This window comes from Lissotriton helveticus, chromosome 3_1 (assembly GCF_964261635.1).
Source record: "Lissotriton helveticus chromosome 3_1, aLisHel1.1, whole genome shotgun sequence".
Lineage (NCBI taxonomy): Eukaryota > Metazoa > Chordata > Amphibia > Caudata > Salamandridae > Lissotriton > Lissotriton helveticus.
In genome coordinates, this window is record NC_136061.1 from 1,277,052,524 (window position 1) to 1,277,072,921 (window position 20,398).

The following is a 20,398-nucleotide window of genomic DNA, read 5'->3' on the forward strand; positions in this document are numbered from 1 at the left end:
ACTTCTCTTTGCGTGGGCTGGTTGAACTAGCCAATCGATTAGCTTATTGTTCTTTTTTTCTCTTTTCTCATCGGCTGTGTTTAAGCGCCTGAAGCCTTTCTGCAGAGTAATATATTGGCACCATTCACCGTCAAGTCTATTGTTTTACTTGTTAAAGTTTAGCTCCCATGGGTCTTATTTCGAGTTTAGTGTACTCGATACTTTGTGTCAAACACGGCGGATATCCTGTCTGCCTATCTTATCCTGTCTGCCGTATTACAAGTGCCATTTGCAATACAGCAGATGGGGTATCCACCATCTTTGTGACAGATTATCCCATCTGTCTACTTCTAAATAAGGCCAATATCTGCAAACCATGATTCTGATGGATATATCTTTCCGAGATGCCTCACTTTGGTAATTATTTTTCCAGGCTACAGACTGGTCTGGATAAGCTTTTTCACATCAATTGATTCCCAGTGCCACCACATGGACATCAGGCAGCCCCAGCTGCGCCTCCACCTCCAGACAAGACAGAGTGCTTGCGTCCATTACTGTTTTTCAATGCCTCATGGATTTGTGTCCAGAGCGCTCTCTGTTTGTCTCACCAATGAAATTCCCAATATTTGACAGTGCTTAGGTCCAATGGCTCCTCTAAACGTTGCATGTTTCAAGTCGGCAGATGCCGCAAGAAGATGTCTGTTTTGGATCCCATTACAACTGCATTTGGTTCCTTGTATCGGAGTTGTGTCCTGTGATACTTGTGTTTGCATGCATCACGAAGGCATCAGTGTGTGGGAGTCCTAGCTGGTTTTGGCTATGACCTGCAGTTAAACAACAACATGATCACCTTTTCCCATAGGTAAGTTACTTATTAGGGAACAATCTGCTAAAAAAGTACCTATAAAAAAACAAAAAAACGCAATTTGAAAAGGAAGTCTTTTTCCTTGAGAAAACGATCCTACTCAAAGTCTCAACTCTACTTCCAGACGTGGAACTCTTCCTTGTCTGCGGAGTAGATTCCTACTTTGAAAAGGATGAGACCGATGTTTCCTGACTCATCAGTTACCCTTGCAGGTAACAGTTCTAGCGTGGTATGCTGGGTCTGTTTTGGCCTCCATTTGTGAGCACATTTTTTCAGGCTTGATGAATCTAGTGACTCCAGCCCTGGCTCCTCCCAATACCAGACTTATGTGGGTACTGGAGTCTAAAGAGAAGTGTAGAAGTCAGCAAAGCCACCCTCCCATTAGGTTGAAGTGACATTTGATGCAAATGCCTTCCACGGAGCTGACTAGGAAGCAGCTCTCAAAGGTGTCGACATAGAAGGAAAAATGTTAAGGAAAACTTTAGTAAAGCTCTCTTGGCAGAGCACCTCCCAGGCCTCAAAGATTTGTCCAATAGAGGAGATTTTCAGCTCTGACCTTACATAGCCCGAATAAAAAATAAATAAAAAATCTGTCCGTACAAAGGAAGAGGATTCAGAAGATGATAGCTTCTTTCCCAATTATAATACCTATTCTGGCTTTTATTTCAGCGTATAAATTGTGAGTAGCCTGGACACTTCACCGGAAAGGGGTATCTCCTAGCCCACTGGCCCGGTTTCATGGGAAGTTTCTACATTTATTACGACTGTAGTACGTGAAGGAGCTGACTCTTTAAAACTGATTGTGCCCTTTGTGGAGGTGAAGTTCAGTGTTTTGTCTGCTTTCTCACGACTTTTCCTCCTCAGTCGCGGACCCCTTGCTTCCATTCACCGAAGCTGACGAGGATCCTGTCATGGCTGCAAGAGAGACACCCTTGTCAGGCCATGCAGTCCTCTGACAGATTGCCAGATGCCCTAGGCCTGCTGTGGGTGACCCCATTTTTTGTCCTTTCACCTGTCACCAGAAAGTCCAAACAACCTCTTCATAGCCGAGCTCTAAAGCCTTCCGTTTGGTCCTTTCTGAGAGGGATTAAACAAAACATTCTGTGGCCCATAAAATCTTTGATTCCAGCAACCTCTCCTTCCACACTGCTAGTGCCACCTACCTCCGGGGCCAATATGTTCATGCCTTGTGGGAATTGGTGAAATTTACAAAAGTGGTTTACAAATTTGGGCAGTGATGGATTGAATGCATTAAAATGGATCTTGAAGTCGTCCTGAACAGTGCAAAGGATGTTGCTAGATCTGGGTTAACACTTGTCATGCGTTGCATCAACACACTTGGGTGTGTTCCAGTAGATTCTTCCGAGATGCCCAATCCACATTCATGGATGTACGCTTCCATGGCGAGCAGCTGTTTCATGATAAAGCTAACTCCTCCCCGGAACACTTCAAAACTATTAGCTGTGGGTTGTGCATTGGACCTAGCCTACCCAGCGTGTCAGTTCCACCATCAATATAGAAAGCTTCAAGGCTATGTAAGGTGGTGCAGTCTTATCAGAGGCAACCTCTAAGTCTGTTCAGGTACCACAGTAATTATACAATATCTTTTAGGGAAAAGATGGATCTTGAGCACAGCAGCAACAGCGGTAACAGCCGATCAGTCTTTACCATCATCTGTCTGCTCTGCTGCCTCAATGCTTCTCCGACTACCCCTTATATCATCGATACCTGGTGGGGGAACGATTTCATGTTTTTCCAACATTTGGAGGATGATCCCGATGACTTGCTGGGGCATCCAGCTAATCTGCATGGCCTACACCCTGATATATATATATATATATATATATATATATATATATATATATATATATATATATATATTTCTCTTTCTTTCTCTCTCTCTTTCTCTCTCTCTTTCTCTCTCTCTTTCTCTCTCTTTCTCTCTCTCTTTCTCTTTCTCTCTCTCTCTTTCTCTCTTTCTCTTTCTCTCTCTCTCTCTTTCTCTATCTCTCTCTTTCTCTCTCTCTCTCTTTCTCTCTCTCTCTCTTTCTCTCTCTCTCTCTTTCTCTCTCTCTCTCTCTCTCTCTCTTTCTTCCCCCTCCCCCACCTTTTTCAACCAGGTATCTTCTGGCACACATCAGAGTTTTGCAGGCAGATATATTTGACCTGATGAACAAAGGGACCACATAGATGGTGCTCTTCAAAGAAAGGGGCATAGAATTATTTTCTTTTTACTTTTTGGCCCCCAGGAAATACGGTGTTCTGAAACTACCTCTGAATCTCTGCTGTCTGAAAGTGTTCTTTCAAGAGAAAAAAATTAAAGACGTTGTCTCTGAGTCAGCATCCCAGCATCCCAGCATCCTCAGGACATCTAGTTCCAAACAGGGCTGGACTGGGGAACCAGAAACTGCCCTCGCAAAAATGCTCAAACCAGCCTGGCTCCCTTTGTCTTTTTGCATAATCTTTCTTTCCATCCATCTTTCCATTCTCTCTCTCTCCTTCTTTTCTCTCTGATCTCTTTCTCTCTACCGTCCCCCTCCATACCTCTGTTTCTCTCTCTCTTGAAGCTTCCCTGTGCCTCCTGCAGTCAACCTCGTGGAGCTGGAGAAAATGTCAGAAGCAGCAGCAGTGCCCCTGGGTTTTCAGAACTAGCCTCAAAGTGGTCCAGCCCACCGTGGGAATAAAAAGCCTGTCCAAGCCTGTCAGGCCCTGTTTCCATCTTTCAATTCTTCCCACCCACAGGTGGGACCTTCCTGCTCGCAGGCAGGTTGCCCCCCACGCCACCACATGGCCGCCAGCTGCCTCGTACCTGCTCCCTGCCGCCCGCCTGGTTCTCCGCCATTTCCCACTCCTTCCCGCCACTGCGTCCCTGCGGCCCCGCCCCCTGCTCCCCATTGGACATCCCGCTCCTGCCTTCCAGCTGCTCCTCCCTCCCTCTCCCCCTCTTAAGGAGGCCACGCAGTGGCGTAGGAGCGACCTCTGACCCTGCTCGCAGGCAGGTCGCTCCCCATGCCACCACACGGCCGCCAGCTGCCTTGTACCTGCTCTCTGCTGCCCACCTGTTTCACCGCCGTTTCCCGCCACTGCGTCCCTGCGGCCCCGCCCCCCCTGCTTCCCATTGGACTCCCCGCTCCCGCCTCCCAGCTGCTCCTCCCTCCCTATCCCCCTCTTATGGAGGCCGCACAGCGGCCGCGCCGAAGGCACTCCAAAGGTAAGCCCCTCTGTGCCCGTCCACGCCTGGACCTCGCCCAGCGCCAGAACACCTGGACCCTGCGAACGCCACAACACCAGACTCCGCTACGACGCCAGCACCCTCTACGCACTCAACGCCGGCCGAAACCACACCTGCTTCCAAGCCGCCCCGAAACGGGTTCACGGACCTTTCTCATACCACAACTGCAGCTTCACCTGCGACAGAGCCACCAAACCTCCAAGGACTGAACCCAACCACCTCCGCTGCATACTCCTCAACACCCGCTCCGCACACAAACATGCCGTCGAGCTCTGGGATCTGCTCGACACCTCCGACCCAGACGTGGTCTTCCTGACCGAGACCTGGTGGAACGACTCCTCGGCGCCCGACATCGCCATTGCCATCCCGGACGGCTACAAGATCACCCGCAGGGATCGCGCCAACGGAATCGGAGAAGGAATAGACATTGTCCACAAGTCCACCCTCAAGGTCGCCACCCACGCAGAGATGGCACCCTCAACACCGCCGAACACCTGCACTTCCGGATCCACACCGACCCCAACACCACCCTCAGAGGAACACTCATCTACAGACCCCCCCGGACCCCGAGCTTAATTCAGCGACTCCATCGCCGACCTCGCCAGCACACACGCACTCGCCTCCAAGGACTACATCCTCCTTGGGGACCTGAATTTCCACCTCGAGAACAACGACGACGCCAACTCCGCCACCCTGATCGCCAACCTCGGCCTCAGACAACTCGTCACCGCACCCACCCATGCCGCTGGCCACACGCTGGACCCCGTCTTCTCCACAGGCACCCATGTCACCTTCGACCACACCACCGAACTCCACTTGACCGACCACCGCTGCATCCATTTCACCTTCAATAAACCAACCACGCACCACCGCACCCAACAGCTACCTCGCCGCTGCTGAAGCAGTCACCGAAGACCAGCTTATCACCACCCTCGCCCAAAACCCACCCACCAACCCCACCAACCCAGACGCCGCAGCTCGCAACCTCAGACAGTGGCTCAACGACTGCGCCAACACCCTCGCCCCACTCAAGAAACCCTCCAACAACCACGCCAGCAAGAGAGCCACCTGGTTCACCGACGAGCTGCAGACCTCCAAACGCACATGGCCGAAACTGGAGAAGATATGGCTCCACGAACGCACTCCGGACAACCACGCAGCCCACATGCACGCCACCCGCAGACATAACCACCTCATCAAATTAGCCAAGACATCATCCTTCAAAGACCGCCTGGATAACAACGCACACGACAGCAAAGAGCGTTTCAGCATCGTAAAGGAACTTTCCAACCCCAGTGCCAACGCCAACGACATACCGCCCTCACAAGAACTATGCAACTCACTGGCCATCTTCTTCCACCGCAAGATCGCTGACATCCATGACAGCTTCAACACCATGACCGCCCCGACCAGACCCCACCTCCCCTGTGAACACCACCAGCACCAACCGCCTGACCTCCTGGTCCAACGTCAACGACGACGAGACACGCAAGGTCATGAACTCCATCCACTCAGGATCTCCGTCAGACCTGTGCCCACACCACGTATTCAACAAAGGTCATCAACATCTCCTTCGAAACAGCAACATTCCCGGAAAGCTGGAAACACGCCGAAATCAACGCCCTCCTCAAGAAGCCCAAGGCGGACCTCAAGAACTTCCGGCCCATCTCCCTGCCCCCGTTCCCGGCAAAGGTCATCGAGAAAATTGTCAACATGCAACAGGCCCGCCACCTGGAATACAACAACATCTTGGACCCGTCCCAGTCCCGGTTCAGATGAAACCACAGCACCGAGACAGCCCTCATCGCCGCCACAGACAACATCAGGCGCCAACTAGACAACGGCGAAACATCAACCCTCATCCTCCTGGACCTGTCAGCCGCCTTCGATACGGTCTGCCCTCGCACTCTAAAGACACGCCTCCTAGAAGCCGGAATCCAAGTGAAGGCCCTTGACTGGACCACGTCCTTCCTCTCCGGCAGAACCCAGAGCGTCCGCCTCCCGCCCTTCCAATCCGAGGCCACCAACATCATCTGCGGCGTCCCCCAAGGCTCATCCCTCAGCCCGACGCTGTTCAACATCTACATGGCCCCCCTCGCACAAGTGGCCCGCCAACACGACCTCAATATCATCTCCTACGCTGACGACACCCAGCTCATCCTCTCCCTCACCATGGACCCGCACACCGCCAAAACCAACCTCCACGAGGGAATAAAGGCCGTCGCCAACTGGATGAGGAACAGCCATCTGAAGCTGAACTCGGACAAGACGGAGGTACTCATCCTCGGACCCACCCCCTCAGCCTGGGACGACTCCTGGTGGCCGACCACACTGGGAACAGCACCGACACCCACCGACCATGCACGCAACCTAGGATTCATCCTAGACTCCTCCCTCTCCATGTCTAAACAGGTTAACGCCGTCTCCTCCTCCTTCTACAACACCCTCCGCATGCTCTGCAGGATCTGCAATTAGATCCCGACCGAAACAAGAAGAACGGTGACACAGGCCCTCGTCAGCAGCAGACTGGACTACGGCAACGCACTCTACGCAGGAATCCCACCCAAACACCTACGATGACTACAACGCATCCAAAACGCCTCCGTCCGACTGATCGTCAACGTCCCCCACCGCAGCCACATCACCCCCCACCTGAGAGACCTACACTGGCTCCCCGTCGACAACAGGATCACCTTCAAGCTCCTCACCCACGCACACAAAGCACTCCACAACGCCGGACCAGCCTACCTGAACAGCAGACTCAGCTTCCACACCCCCACCCGCCAGCTCCGCTCCACCAGCCTAGCCCACGCCGCTGTTCCCCGCATCCAGCGAACAACCTCCGATGGCAGATCCTTCTCCTACCTCGCCGCCAAGACCTGGAACACTCTCCCTACCCACCTACGGCAGACCCAAGACCTACTCGACTTCAGAAGACTCCTCAAGACCTGGCTCTTTGAGCAGTAACGGCACCCCCTCCCCTCAGTGCTTTGAGACCCTCACGGGTAAGTAGCGCTTGTTACAAGTACTGTGATTGATTGATTGTTAGGTTAATGGTGGTGGGATCTCAGAACTATCTGGGCTTTACCGTCAGTGACCAAAAACCCTACCTTTCTCTTAACCAGAGACAGACCTTCATTGGGGCCGGTACTTGAAAAAACCTGTATTATTTATTCATTTAAAGGTTTTGTGTAGCGCGAACAAGACCCTTAAGGGTATCAGAGGGCTTCACAAGTGAGGTAGTTAGACAAACGAAGCATAGTACAAAAGAAACATAGTAATTCGAGATAAAGACATATGTTACAGCTGGAATGTTTCAGGAATCCGAGATAATGTTCACGTGAATTTCGTCATGAGTATGGATTTTACTTCTTTTTTGAAGGATGCAGATGATGGGTTGCGTCTGATTTCTGGGGGTAATGCATTCCAAATACTTGGAGCAATTCCAGAGAAAGCGCGATTATATGTTTTCTTCTTAGGAAATCTTTGAGGCGTCAGAAAGAGGTTGTTAGCTGTCCTAGAGGATCTGTTCCCACACGAGAGCTCGAGTTTCTGGGCCAGGTAACTCGGGGTGTTGTGGTGTAGAGCTTTGTGTGTCATGCAGGCGAATTTTTGTTGGATTCTTGCTTCGAAAGGTAGCCAGTTGAGCGTTTTGAAGTCTGGGGAGATGTGACAATGTCTTTTGAAACCTGTGATGAGTCTGGCCGCTGAGTTAAGTGATGCTCTAAGCGGAGCAGTTGACGATCTAGGTAGTCCACTAACTGTTGCACTACCATAATCTAGTCTGGGAAGGACTAGTGCTTGGACTGCCAGTTTGAAGTCATTTGCTGGGAGGAAAGTTTTAATTTTCTCAGGGTGTGCATCTGAAAGTTAGCTCCTTTTGCTGCAGCACTGATATGTTTTTGCATGTTTATGTTGCTGTCCAAAGTTACTCCCAGTGATTTTGCTAAATCAATTAAAAGAGATTGGCAGTTAAGCGCTGACAGTTGTATAAGCCATTCTTGAATGATATCTATTTGGTTAGGGGGGCGATTAGTAGGAATTCGGTTTTGAGGGAATTTAGTTTGAGGTGGTTATCAGTCAACCAAGACTGATTTTTTTGTAGAGTTGAGAGCCTTGATGTCGCCCGGTGAGTTTATCTTTAAATAAAGTTGTGTGTTGTCAGCGTACTTGTGAAAGTGGATATTAGATGAATTGAGGATTTCCGTAAGAGGTTCCATGAATAGGTTGAATAGTATAGGTGAAAGGGAGGAGCCCTGCGGGACTCCTAATGTGACTGGGACTGTCCTGGACAGGGATTGGCTGACCTTGAACCTTTGGGATCTATTACTGAGGAAAGAGGTAAACCAGTTTAGAACTGATCCTGATAAACCCATTCTGTGTTGGAGGAGGTCAAGAAGATTTTCATGTTTGACGGTGTCGAAGGCTGACGATAAGTCAAGTAGGATAAGTAGGCAGGCTTCGTTCTGATCAAGTATTTTTAAAGCGTCATCTACAATGTGGGTCATGGCCGACTCCGTACTATGCCCTGCACGGAAGCCTGATTGAAATTTATTGAGCAGGTGGAAGTTGGTGATGTGGTTGTCTAGCTGGCTGATTGCACATTTTTCAAGGAGTTTCGCCAGAGTTGGGATGTTGGAAATTGGTCTGTGTGGTCTGCCGTCGTTTCTTTCAGGATGTGGTATACTTGTCCCGATTTGAGAATATCCAGAATAACCCCTTGGACTAAGGAGGCATTGATGATCTTTGTCCAAAGTGGCACTAGCATTGGTATGAGATCATTGAGGTAGTTAGCAGGGAGGGGGTCAGAGAAGTGGTTGGAGGGGTTCAAGGACGTTAGCGCTTTTAGGATTGTTTCTTCGCTGTAAGTTGTAAAGGAGGCCCAGGAGGCGTTGTTTTTGAGGCCGAGGTTGGTTGTGCAGGTGCTTGGGGTTATTGGGGTGATTTTCTGCGTGTCGATCTGAGTTAATGAGGCCTTAAGTAGATCCGTATTTCTCGTGAAGAAGAAGAAAATTCTTCGCAGCTGGGAGGGGAGCATTGACCATCTTGGGGAGGGTGAGCTGCGCCATGAGATTGACTTTAAACTAGTTCAAAGAGCTTCTTGGGTCGGTTTTTGGCTTGATCTAGCTGATTCTTGAAAAAGTTTGCTTTTGAGCGTCTGATCTTTCTATAGTATGAGTTTCTGGAGTATCTGAGTAGTTTAAGGTGGTCGATGGATGGTGATGACCTCCATCTCCGTTCAACTAATCTTAAGGCTCGTCTCTCCTGGTTGAGCCTACCGTCATACCAAGGTTTAGAGACTTTTGTATAGAGCCTCTTCAGTTGTAGAGGCTCGGTTGTATCTAGGATCGTGGTCATGGAGTTAAAGTAGTACTGTGCCAAAGCTTGAACCTCCGTAAGGTGTTCCGGGGAAGCAGGAGGCTGACATTGGCGGATGAGGATAAAACTGTGAGGGGGCTTTTTAGGTTTCTCTTCCATACTTTGGGTCTTTTTGGTTGTGCTGAGCATAGTTTAACTGGTACCTTGATGGAGAAGGTGATGGAGTGGTGATCAGACCAATCACAGGGGAGGATTGCGTTAAGCTAAATGGCCTCTAGGTGGGCAATCACCAGGTCGAGGGTTGAAACTTTGACATGTGTGGGGCTATTACAGATTTGGGTACAGTCAAGGTCCAACAGGAATGTTTTGAGGCTATTGACTGCCGGGTCCTTAGGGTCCTTCCAATGGAGATTGAAATCTCTGAGGAATATTTGGATATTTCGATGATCCGAATGTGTGGTCAGAATATCCATGAATTGCTCGATGAAGGTGAGGTTATCGCCTGGTGGGTGGTAAAAAGTGTGACTTGGATCCAATTTTCCTCTCTCATGCTGCTCAGACCTTCTCTTGCAGTAGGATGGGCTGGTATTGTTATCAAAATCCCAAAGCCTGCGACTGCATGTGTGGAGATTAAGCAGTGTCAGCTAGAGTCCTTTTGCGTGATGAGGTGGCAGGCATCAGCTTGGTTTCCAGGAAGCCTGCTACTTATTCCATCTATGCATATCATTCAGTGGCACCACTCCTTTTCAGTGTCTTGCAATTTTCATTGTCTCTTGTTCATCTAGGTACTGTCTTGTTGCCCTATGTACTTTCATGTGTCTGCCAGATTAACCTTTCCTGTTCTCATTTCCCATTAGTGGTGCACTTTCTAAAAGGTTTGATTTACTTGTTTTTCCTCCCACTCTGTTTATTGTTTCTCAGTGGGATTTGCATTTTTTCAAATTTCTTGATGGCTTCTCTGTTCTAACAGATGCACAATTTCACTGTTCAACTTCTTATCCAGAAGACATTCTTTTGATGGGGTCAAAATGTCCCTCTCCTAGCATTGGAGAATGTAAAGCTCTATCAGTTTATCCACCTTTCACAGTTTTCTACCAGAATAAGTTAGTTTATCGCACCTGCCCATCTTTCTTACCAACGGTGGCGCTATGTTTAATGTGTTTGAGGTGGTTCTGTGTTTAATACCCTGCCATTTATCTTCCATTTACCACATCCACCCAAGGAAGAGAAACAACTGCATAAACTGCAGCCCAGATACGAGGTGTCTTAATAAACTGATTGTACTCTTTGTGACAGAGTAGATGATCAGCTCTTTCTGGGCTTTGTAACACCAAGGAGGAGCAAGAAGACGACCATTTTGTCCAGTGTCACACTCTCTATTAAAACATGATCTATAGAGACTATAAAGACTCTCTAAAGGACAGTACTTCCCAATCCAGCCATAGCTCCCTCCACAACTCCCTCCAGAGTTGTTCCCATCTGCTGTGTGCCTACATTGTGATCTTGACTTGCCTGTGCCATGCACTGCTGCCTCATGTCTCAGATGCCCAGCAATGTGTATTTTAGCCAAGCAGCGGTGCATGATTTCCTTGGTTCACCAGCACTATTCATCCTACAGCGCAGGGAAGTTTTGGAACTGAATTAGAAGGTGAAGAATTCGTGGGAAGATGTATGATTCAGAAGAAAAATCAGTTTAACTTCAGTAACAATATTTCTGGTGGATACATAATCTTTGCACAGATTCATTGCCTCTTACTGTGCCCCCACCTAGGAGTTACTGCAATGAGTAATACTATCCCAAGGTATTCATAGATGTTATGTGCTGTGTTTCTCGCTGTTGTTGCTCTCTCGTTTCTTTTTCCTAATCCTCGATGAGGCACATTAAAGGTTCAGAAAAGGACACCAGCGTGATGGTTGGCACCGGATAGACCCCGGTGTTGTCATGCCTGGGACTATTGCTGTTGAAAAGCTTTTCTGGACCAGTCTGAATCTTAGAAAGATACTTCACAACTTGAGGAATCTTCCAAAATATTACGTAGCCACTCGAAATATAATTACAGATGGTAAGTACGTTTTTCTTTACAATTATGTTGTCGTTTGCTTTTACGACCCGTCGCAGACATTTAGGAATCTAAGCCAGTTGATATCATTATCCACAGAACTGCGTTATGATTGTTTTCTTCTTTTTTTGAGTTATTTGTTAGTGATTGTCAAGTGTTTCTAATTCCGGATTTTCCACTTATTTTTATCAACCACAATGTTTCATTTTTATAGATTGTGTGAACCTCACTCATCATGGTAAATGTAATCGGAGAGTAGTTCCTGGTTGTGCTCATTACCTACTTTCATTTTCTAATGCATGTTCTTTTTCTGTTACTCTCTCTTACTCTGCCCCATACCGTTTGAGTAGCTTCTGCTTTCTGTTTCCTTCATTACACAAGTACGATAGCAGGCACTGGCTTTACCCTATTATATCTGTGTCACTGTTAATCTGCCTTAATGTATAAGTTTCTCCTTTCGCCTTCATTATTTCTTGCTCTATTTTCTTCAAGCCCTTTACCTCTTCTTACTCTGCTCAAATGCAATCTGTCTCTTGTTCTCAGCATGAACACTAACATATTGTAACCTATGTCTTAACCACCATCTGTCTCCACACAGGATGAAGAGGGCTCAGTTTGGGCCTCATGACTGGCTCTCGCTTCCTGTTCCCCCTGGGCCCACCTGGCTGCTGGTGGATACTTTGGAACCTGAGACAGCCTACCAATTCAGTGTCCTAGCCCAGAACAAACTGGGCACTAGCTCCTTCAGTGAGGTCGTTACCATGAACACCTTAGGTGAGTAGTGGGGAGTGAAGAGTAAGGCAGGGTGGAGTGGAAGCCCAGCACTTTATCTCTAGGCATTTTGTTTCACAACAGCCAAGGTTAGTGGTGAAGGTCAGATCAAAAAGCCCACCTTGTCATTACCATGAACACCTTAGGTGAGTAGTGGGGAGTGAAGGGCAAGGCAGGGTGGAGTGGAAGCCCAGCACTTTATCTCTAGGCATTTTGTTTCACAACAGCCAAGGTTAGTGGTGAAGGTCAGATCAAAAAGCCCACCTTGTCATTACCATGAACACCTTAGGTGAGTAGTGGGGAGTGAAGGGCAAGGCAGGGTGGAGTGGAAGCCCAGCACTTTATCTCTAGGCATTTTGTTTCACAACAGCCAAGGTTAGTGGTGAAGGTCAGATCAAAAAGCCCACCTTGTCTCAGTTTTTTCCCATTTTTTATTGTAATACTTTTTGCCACCTGGCCTTTAAAAAAAAAAATCAGTGGGGACCAGAGTTCTGACTCTGTACTTGAGAGAATTGGCACTTGTGACCAGTAAAATAGAGAATAGAAGAAAACAGACTGTGTATGTAGGAGTAAAGAGTTAGATATACACCTCAAATGTAAACTTCCATCCATTAAGTGTTAGACGTTGTACAGTGTGTGTTTTCTTGCTCTTTCCTTATTTGCTTTCAGTCTTTATAGGTGACCATTAGAACTGGCAAGAGGTGGATGATCTAAATCAACAGGAGAAAGGCAAATAACAGAAAGCAGACGGCTCATGTCTAAGCTAGAAAACAGGGATAGATGCACAGACAGGATTTTGTATCAGACAATGAGCTGCTTCAAGGAGCGAGCTTATGAGGAATGCCAAGACCTCAAGCACACATCCCCCCTGAACTTTAAGAGCATTGTAAACCACCCCTTTGACACCTGGAGGCCTGTGTACGTTCATATGGGCAGTTTGCCCAGATGAGCAATAATAATAGCAATGTTATTTAGTTAGTTGTTGACATTGGTGTTATGGAGATTTACGCTAGCATTTGAAGTGGGTATAATAGTCCTGAGCAGAAAGGACAGCAGAAGGATGAGACACTTAATAAGAAGTCCCTCAGAGAATTCAAAAGACTCCTAGACTGCTACTAATTTGGTTCAAACTACACCCTGCCCTAGAAAAGCACACTTAAAATGTTTTGTCTTTTTATCATTCACCTGACTTGAGGTGTGGTGTTAAATAACCCTGCATAGAATGAAGAGGCGCACAGCACAGATCTGTCTTCTGCCACACCCTCTGCAGACCTGATATCCTCTGCTGTCATCCTGTACTTCCTCAGCATAACGTCTGGTTTTGTCTGGTCTGTATTGGTGTTCCTTTTTATTGCTGTCCAAGCTGGACTCTAACTCCCAGTTATTTTTTACCAGCTAGCATTTGTGTTGCATGCTTCAATGCTGGTGTACTGATCTTAGCCCCTCCTGACCAGGGCCTCTTCATGCCTATATGCCTGCTCAGTCCACATTAATAACCCCACTTCCCCAACAGTAGACCTTTTATATATTCACATGCTTGAATCATTGTCTGTCGTCAGGCTGGAAATCTCCGGTACATTAAAATAGCAGTATACAGTGTAAAATATGTATATACAAAACAAATAGTATATTATGTAAAATGGTCATAGGCCTCAAGCATCATAGTATGTTTAGTAACTCATCTAGTCTTGAATGTCTGCTAACTTTCTGAAGTTATACCTCACAAAGACTAAATTACTCTTGTTTTAACATGATAACAAGAACCCCAAATTAAAGCCTGGCTCCTCACCTCACGCCTACCAGGCTTCACCTTTCAGTGGAACAGATAATGCAAAATCTTTGGAATTCAGTGTTGACAGATAGCTCTCATTCAGGGAATACTGTTGGGGTTCGGGAATGGTAGGCACAATAGGTATGGAGTCTGACACCTGGAGTAAACTTTTCAAAGAAGGTTTTATTTTAAGATATGCCTTGCGTCTTCGGTTTGACACTCTCAGCCGGGCAAACTCGTCCGGCTCCGTCTTGACGCCTCGGGGAAATATGGGATGTTCCAGGGTGGTTATCCCTCGCCGGGCTCCGTAGGTAGCCAGGCCTCTGGTTCTCGGGGTTGGATGTCGTTAACGTGAGGTCCCTCTCGGGTCAGGCACATCCCATAGAAAAATAAACAGAAATGTAGGCACTGTTAATACTCGTTCCGTTTTCTACTCAAGTTATATGGGGCCGGGGAGTGAGGGAAACCAGGTGCTCGAGTGTCGGCAACACACATCCGTTCAGGTGCTCTTGGTGCTCGTGAGGGAGGGGGTTGCTCAGCGGAAGCTCACACACTATGTACACCGGCTCTCTCACTCGTTTGCTTGACTGCGTGTCACCCAGCCCGCCACTCTGCCCCGTACCTTGGAAAGCCACGTTCCTCCCTCGGGACCGTGGCTGGGCGAATCGCAGGGTCGTTGGCCTCCTGGCTTGTAGTCCTCTGCTGGGCTCGTCAGGGTCGTCTCTCCTGCTCCGCTTGTCTCTGCTCTCCAGCCTCGCGATCGTACCTCCTCTTCCGCTCCGGAACTGCTGTTCAACGTCTTCCGGGTTGGGCTGCCTTTTGACATCGTCATCGACCAGGGGGGCGGGGTTTCCTCCACACCGCCGGGATCCTTAAAGGGCCCATACCTCGTTGCCTCTCAGCTCCCACCGGGACCCGTAGTCGGAAGAAGTCCGCTCCTCTGGCCATGTATCCGCAGTCTGTGAGTCGGGAATAGAGACAGGTAAAAGGGGGGGGACAGCCGACCACCAGTCCAAATCCATCTCAGGGTGACCCGCCCCGTGACAAATACATTGCCAGGAAGATCAAGTTATGGTTCCAACCCTCCATGTTGGAAAATAAGTGAAGCAATTTCTCTGGGATACAACTTGAGAACAACTGAGGCCGAGGGAGGTTGTTTTTTCCCCGAAGGGGTCACACTGACAGCATCAGCCTGATTGTAGGAAACTCTGTCGTGAACTTAACTGTCCCAGAAAGGATGCCAGCTGTGCATTCCTTGCACCAGTTACACCAAGTTTCCCCTACAAGGAGCTTGTTAGCTACTGGTAGCTCCCCACCCACTTGTTAGTAACTGTCCTTTGTGCATCCTAGCCAACTAAATTAGAAGCTTTTGCTTGGTTGAATTAATATATGTTGACCAAAATTCAAAAATGTTTATTTGAGATAAAAAATGTGTGTATTTTCAGAGCTCATAATTTTCAAAATAATATATATATAGCGGATATTTGAGTGATAAATCAGGTGGCGCTGGGTAGACTTGTTACCCATATTATTACCTTGGTACCAAGGGCATTGCCCCTATAGTTGTTTTGTATTTCCCATGAAGAGGCAATCTAAAATGATAAAACATGTTTTACATTACTTCTGGCAACCCTGCCTGATGCACTGAATGATCACTGTGGGTAATGTTGCATATCATGACCACTAATGTAATCTTGTCTGATATGGTAGTTATTACAACACTGATAATATTAGTAGCTCTGGATGATTATCATTGGATATAAGTAGCTCCTATTACTTAAAAGGTTTAGGACACCCGAGTTGCATGTTCTGTGGTGGAGCTACTGACCACCAAGCAATAGAACAATAAAGTATTAAAAAAGAAAAACTTAGGAAGCAGTTTGCAGATGGGATATAATTGCTCTTGTAAAATCACATTCCAAACCTACTAAGAGAAGTTATAAAATATGTAGGACCAGATGCATCAAAGGGTTTTGCCCATTCTGTGTCTATGGGAAAATGTGTTGATGCATATTGCCCGTAGTTATCTAATTATTGCGGAAATGTTGTAGTAAAACGGACTGAAACCATATTCCTTTTGGCTTTTTTAGATTCTGTATTCGGATATACTTCAGAGCTCCATCTATAGTCTTAAGAATCGAAATTTACCTAGCTTACGTAACGGTAAGTTTCAATTCTATTAAGGACACGGAGGCGAGGATTATGCTATATCTTCCTTCGCTTTATTAACATATAAATCCACAGCAGCTCAGGAAAATACTCAAACAGTGAAAAAAAATGCTCCCAATCCAAAAGAGAATTTGAAAAAACGATCTAACAGTCCAGAAAACCACAACTCCCAAGAGTCTCTTCTGTACTTCCAATCGACAGTCCTTCCACCATGTCTACCACAGATAGATAGCCAGTCTTCTCTTCATCTTCTTCCTCTTTCTTCGCGCAGATTACGCATCCGCCTCACTGATCCTGTTTATTCCCCTCGTTGCCTGTCAGAAAAAACGACAGCGTAAACGAGGTGCCACAGGAGCAGGATAGCATGAGACAGAGGAACATCATGTACTGGCAATCTGAACATAACCGCATACAAGAAAGGACTTTACTTACTGCCATACGGGCGGGTGTGAACCACTGTGCACTCCGGGTGGGATAATCCTCGCCTCCGTGTCCTTAATAGAATTGAAATTTACCGTTACATAAGCTAGGCAAATTTCGATTCTATGTCAGGACCGGAGGCTTCGGATTATGCTAGTTCAAAGCTTACTCACCACCAACTGGGCCAGATCCACGACTGGTTTAAAATAAAACCTCTTAAACGTGGAGTCCGAGGACCAATCCGCAGCGCGCATTAAATCCTCCAAGCGAGCACCCACTGCAAACGCCTTAGACGCCATGGCCCCTCTGGCAGAGTTTGCTCCAAAACGTTTCGTATCGATGCCTGCTTCTTGCATGACCCACCGCACCCACCTTGCAATAGTGGGGGAGGAGACTGCATTGTGTGGCTTCCGCAAGGCAATCAGCAATTGACGTTCGCCCGGAGGGCGGATTTCCAAAGTTATATCCTCATAAGCTTTCAAGCATTGCACAACACACAACTTAGGAGTGTCCAGAAAAGCTGGGTATGAGATAGATCGCGACGCTGACTTTGTGCGACGCCCCACAGTAAAAGTGACCCCATCAGGGGAGAAGACTCGCGCCGATATATCCAGAGCGCGCACATCAGACACACGCCTACAGGAAACCAAGCACAACAGCATGGCCAAGTTAGCTGATAGCTCCTTTAGAGACAAGTAGGCGTTGGCCGGCCATGAAAGGAACAAGTTCAGAACCACATTGACGTCCCAAAGGACGGAATACCGAGGCTCTGGAGGCAACGAAAGACGAATACCTCGCAGAAGCCGGCATACAAAAGGGTGTTCCCCGACCGGAGAATTTTCGATCGGGTGGTGACCCGCAAAAATCGCAGAGCGGATAGCATTAATCGTTCTGTATGCAAAGCCTTTGGTGGCTAGTCCAGCCAAGAAATTCAAGATGGGAACAAGGCCCGCGACCAAGGGATCCAAGTCCCTTCGAAGACACCAACGCATCCACTTAAGCCAAGCGGATCTGTAGCGCTTCGTCGTACTATTGGCCCATGCTTTGGAGAGAAGGCCCTCAGCCGATCTCGAAAGGCCCGGGAGCGTCCAGCGTCTCCTGAGAGCCTCCACGCCATGAGGCGGAGCGAGCCCCGCAGGATGAGAGGATGCGGTTCCTGATCCGGATTCCTCAGGAGGAGAGGGAACAGGGGGAGTAGGATTGGAAAATCCCAAGAAAGCTCCAGAAGAACCGGAAACCATACTTGAGACCTCCAAAGCGGCGTAATCAACACCAACTCCACTCCTTGGCGGCGAACCTGGGCCGCCGTCCGCACCACCATGGAAAACGGGGGAAACGCAAAGGGCCTCTCCCGACTCCAATCCTGCAGGAAGGCGTCTGTGGCCTCCGCCAGGGGATCCGGCCTCCAACTGAAAAACCTCGGAAGCTGGTGATCCAGGCGAGACGCAAACAGGTCCACCGAAAACGGTCCCCAAAGGTCGTGTAACCACTGGAAGACCTCTGAATCTAGTTTCCACTGACTGGCGTCTCTGAGGTACCTGGAGTGCCAGTCCGCTACCTGATTGGCCTGACCCGGCAGGTACTCCGCTGTCCCCGCAATGTGACGTGACAGGCAATAGTCCCAGAAGTCCTTCGCTAAATTCGCCAAAGCGCGAGAGCGAGGGCCCCCCAGATGGTTCACATATCGAACCGCTGAAACATTGTCCATCCTGAGCAAAACGCAGGCCTTCACCGAATCCTTGGTCCAACAACGTACCGCGAAGGAGCCCGCCAGGAGCTCCAAACAGTTGATATGCAACCGTTGTTCGTCTGAAGACCAGGTGCCGCCGGTGGAGAAGTCCCCGCACCGTGCGCCCCAACCCGATCTGCTGGCGTCGGATTCTATGATGAGGTCCGGGACCGACCCGAAAATCGCCCGACCATTCCATGCTTCCATGTGAGAATGCCACCATGACATGTCTTCCTTCACCTCCTCCGTGAGGGGTACCAACTGATCGTAGCTCATCCCTCTCCGGAGGTGTTGGGCCTTGAGGCGTTGAAGCGCCCTGTAGTGCAGGGGCCCCGGAAAGATCGCTTGGATGGAGGACGATAGGAGTCCTACCACCCTGGCGACGTGTCGTAAAGACGTACTGCCCTTCGCGACCGTCTGCCGTAACAAATGTCGGATTTTTGCGATCTTTCTGGACGGGAGGCTGAGAACGGCTTCTACAGAATCCACGACGAATCCTAGAAAGGTAAGCTTCTGAGTGGGAACCAGTACCGACTTGGAGCCGTTGACGACAAACCCCAGTCGCTGAAGGAGTTGCACGGCTTGTGTCAACTGCCCGGCCAAAATCACCGGGCACTGTCCCATTCAAAGGATGTCGTCCAAGTAGACCAACATCCGAACTCCCTGGCCTCTCAGATACTCCACCACCGGATGCAACACTTTCGTGAAGCACCAGGGGGCCAATGAAAGGCCGAACGGGAGGGCCGTGAACTCGAACACCTTGTCCTTCCACAGGAACTGAAGGAAACGACGGTGCGGCGGGTGGATAGGAATTACCAAATAAGCATCCTTGAGGTCGAGCCTCACCATCCAATCCCGCGGGAGAAGCACGTCTCGAAGGAGGTGGATACCCTCCATCTTGAAGTGCCGGTAGACCAACCACCCGTTGAACTCTTTGAGGTTGATCACCGGCCGCTTGCCTCCATCCGTCTTGTCCACTAGGAAGACATTGCTGACAAAACCATTGGGGTGGCGCGTTGATTGACGGATGGCTCCTTTGCGAAGCAACTCCGCGACCTCTCCGTCTATCAAAAGCGCATCGGACTCTGAAAACACAATCGGCCGTGGAAAACACTCCTGAGTGGGGTGGTCGTAGAACTCTATGTGAAACCCACGGACGGTTTGCAAGACCCAAGCGTCGGCAGTGAGCAACTCCCACTCCCCGTAAAAGGACGCCAACCTCCCTCCTATTGGAATCTGATCCAAACAAAGGACACTCACCGTTGGTATTGTTGGGTCCGGAGTTTTTTCGGTAACCTCTGCCGCCAAAACGTTACCCTCTGGTGGGGTAGAAATTATTGAAGTTCGCAGAGGTCTGGTATTGCCCTCTGCCGGAGCCTTGCCCTCTATTATTGGTATGTTGGCCACGGCCGGTCGCGCGGCCCCTACCGCGACCGGCACCTCCAGAGAAACGCTGATGAAAAACGCGCTTGATGCTGGATTGCGCCTTGTCTAGCGAGGTAAAAGTGGACACAAACTTGCCCAGCTCCCTGATGAAAGGCTCGCCAAAGAGGCCCCCTTGGTCCACCGCGCCCGCCTCTGAAGAGGCCAAGTCTCCCAATTTTGGGTCCAACTTAATAAGTAAGGACCTCCTATGCTCGGTTGACAGGGCGCAGTTGGCATTCCCCAGGAACACGATAACGCGTTGTGCCAGTTCGACAGCACCTCCGGGGAAATGACCGTGCCATTCACCTTTGCCTCCTCCGCCATATCGAGGATTTTTGTGGCAGGCCCTACTGCATCCAACAACTTATCCTGACATGATCGCCAGGAGCGATCAATGCCTTTGCGTGGATCCTTCATGAATTTGGCCAGGAAGGTGGCCATCTTAGCGTCTAACTCGGGGGTCATAGCCACCTTGCCGTCTAAAGTGGGCCTTGGACATTCACCCCGCAAACAACCTCTGGCTTCCTTCTCTAACGGTTTGCGCAGGCGACCCGCAACGAACTTCGCCACAGTCTCCCCTGGCGACCAAGCCGCGGACCGCGGATGAACAATCTCATCCGGGTCCAACATGCCGGACTCGTCCCGAGGAAGCTCCACG

At 49.0% G+C, this 20,398-nt stretch overlaps 1 protein-coding gene across 1 annotated transcript in view; it reads left to right on the forward strand.

Moving 5' to 3' along the window:
• Positions 1 to 20,398, forward strand: part of IGSF9B (immunoglobulin superfamily member 9B) — a 1,214,248-nt gene that overhangs the window by 737,634 nt on the left and 456,216 nt on the right. Inside the window, exon 13 of the mRNA XM_078681939.1 lies at positions 12,054 to 12,229. Within this exon, the coding sequence (XP_078538065.1) occupies positions 12,054 to 12,229 (176 nt within the window). The remainder of the gene's footprint in view (positions 1 to 12,053; positions 12,230 to 20,398) is intronic.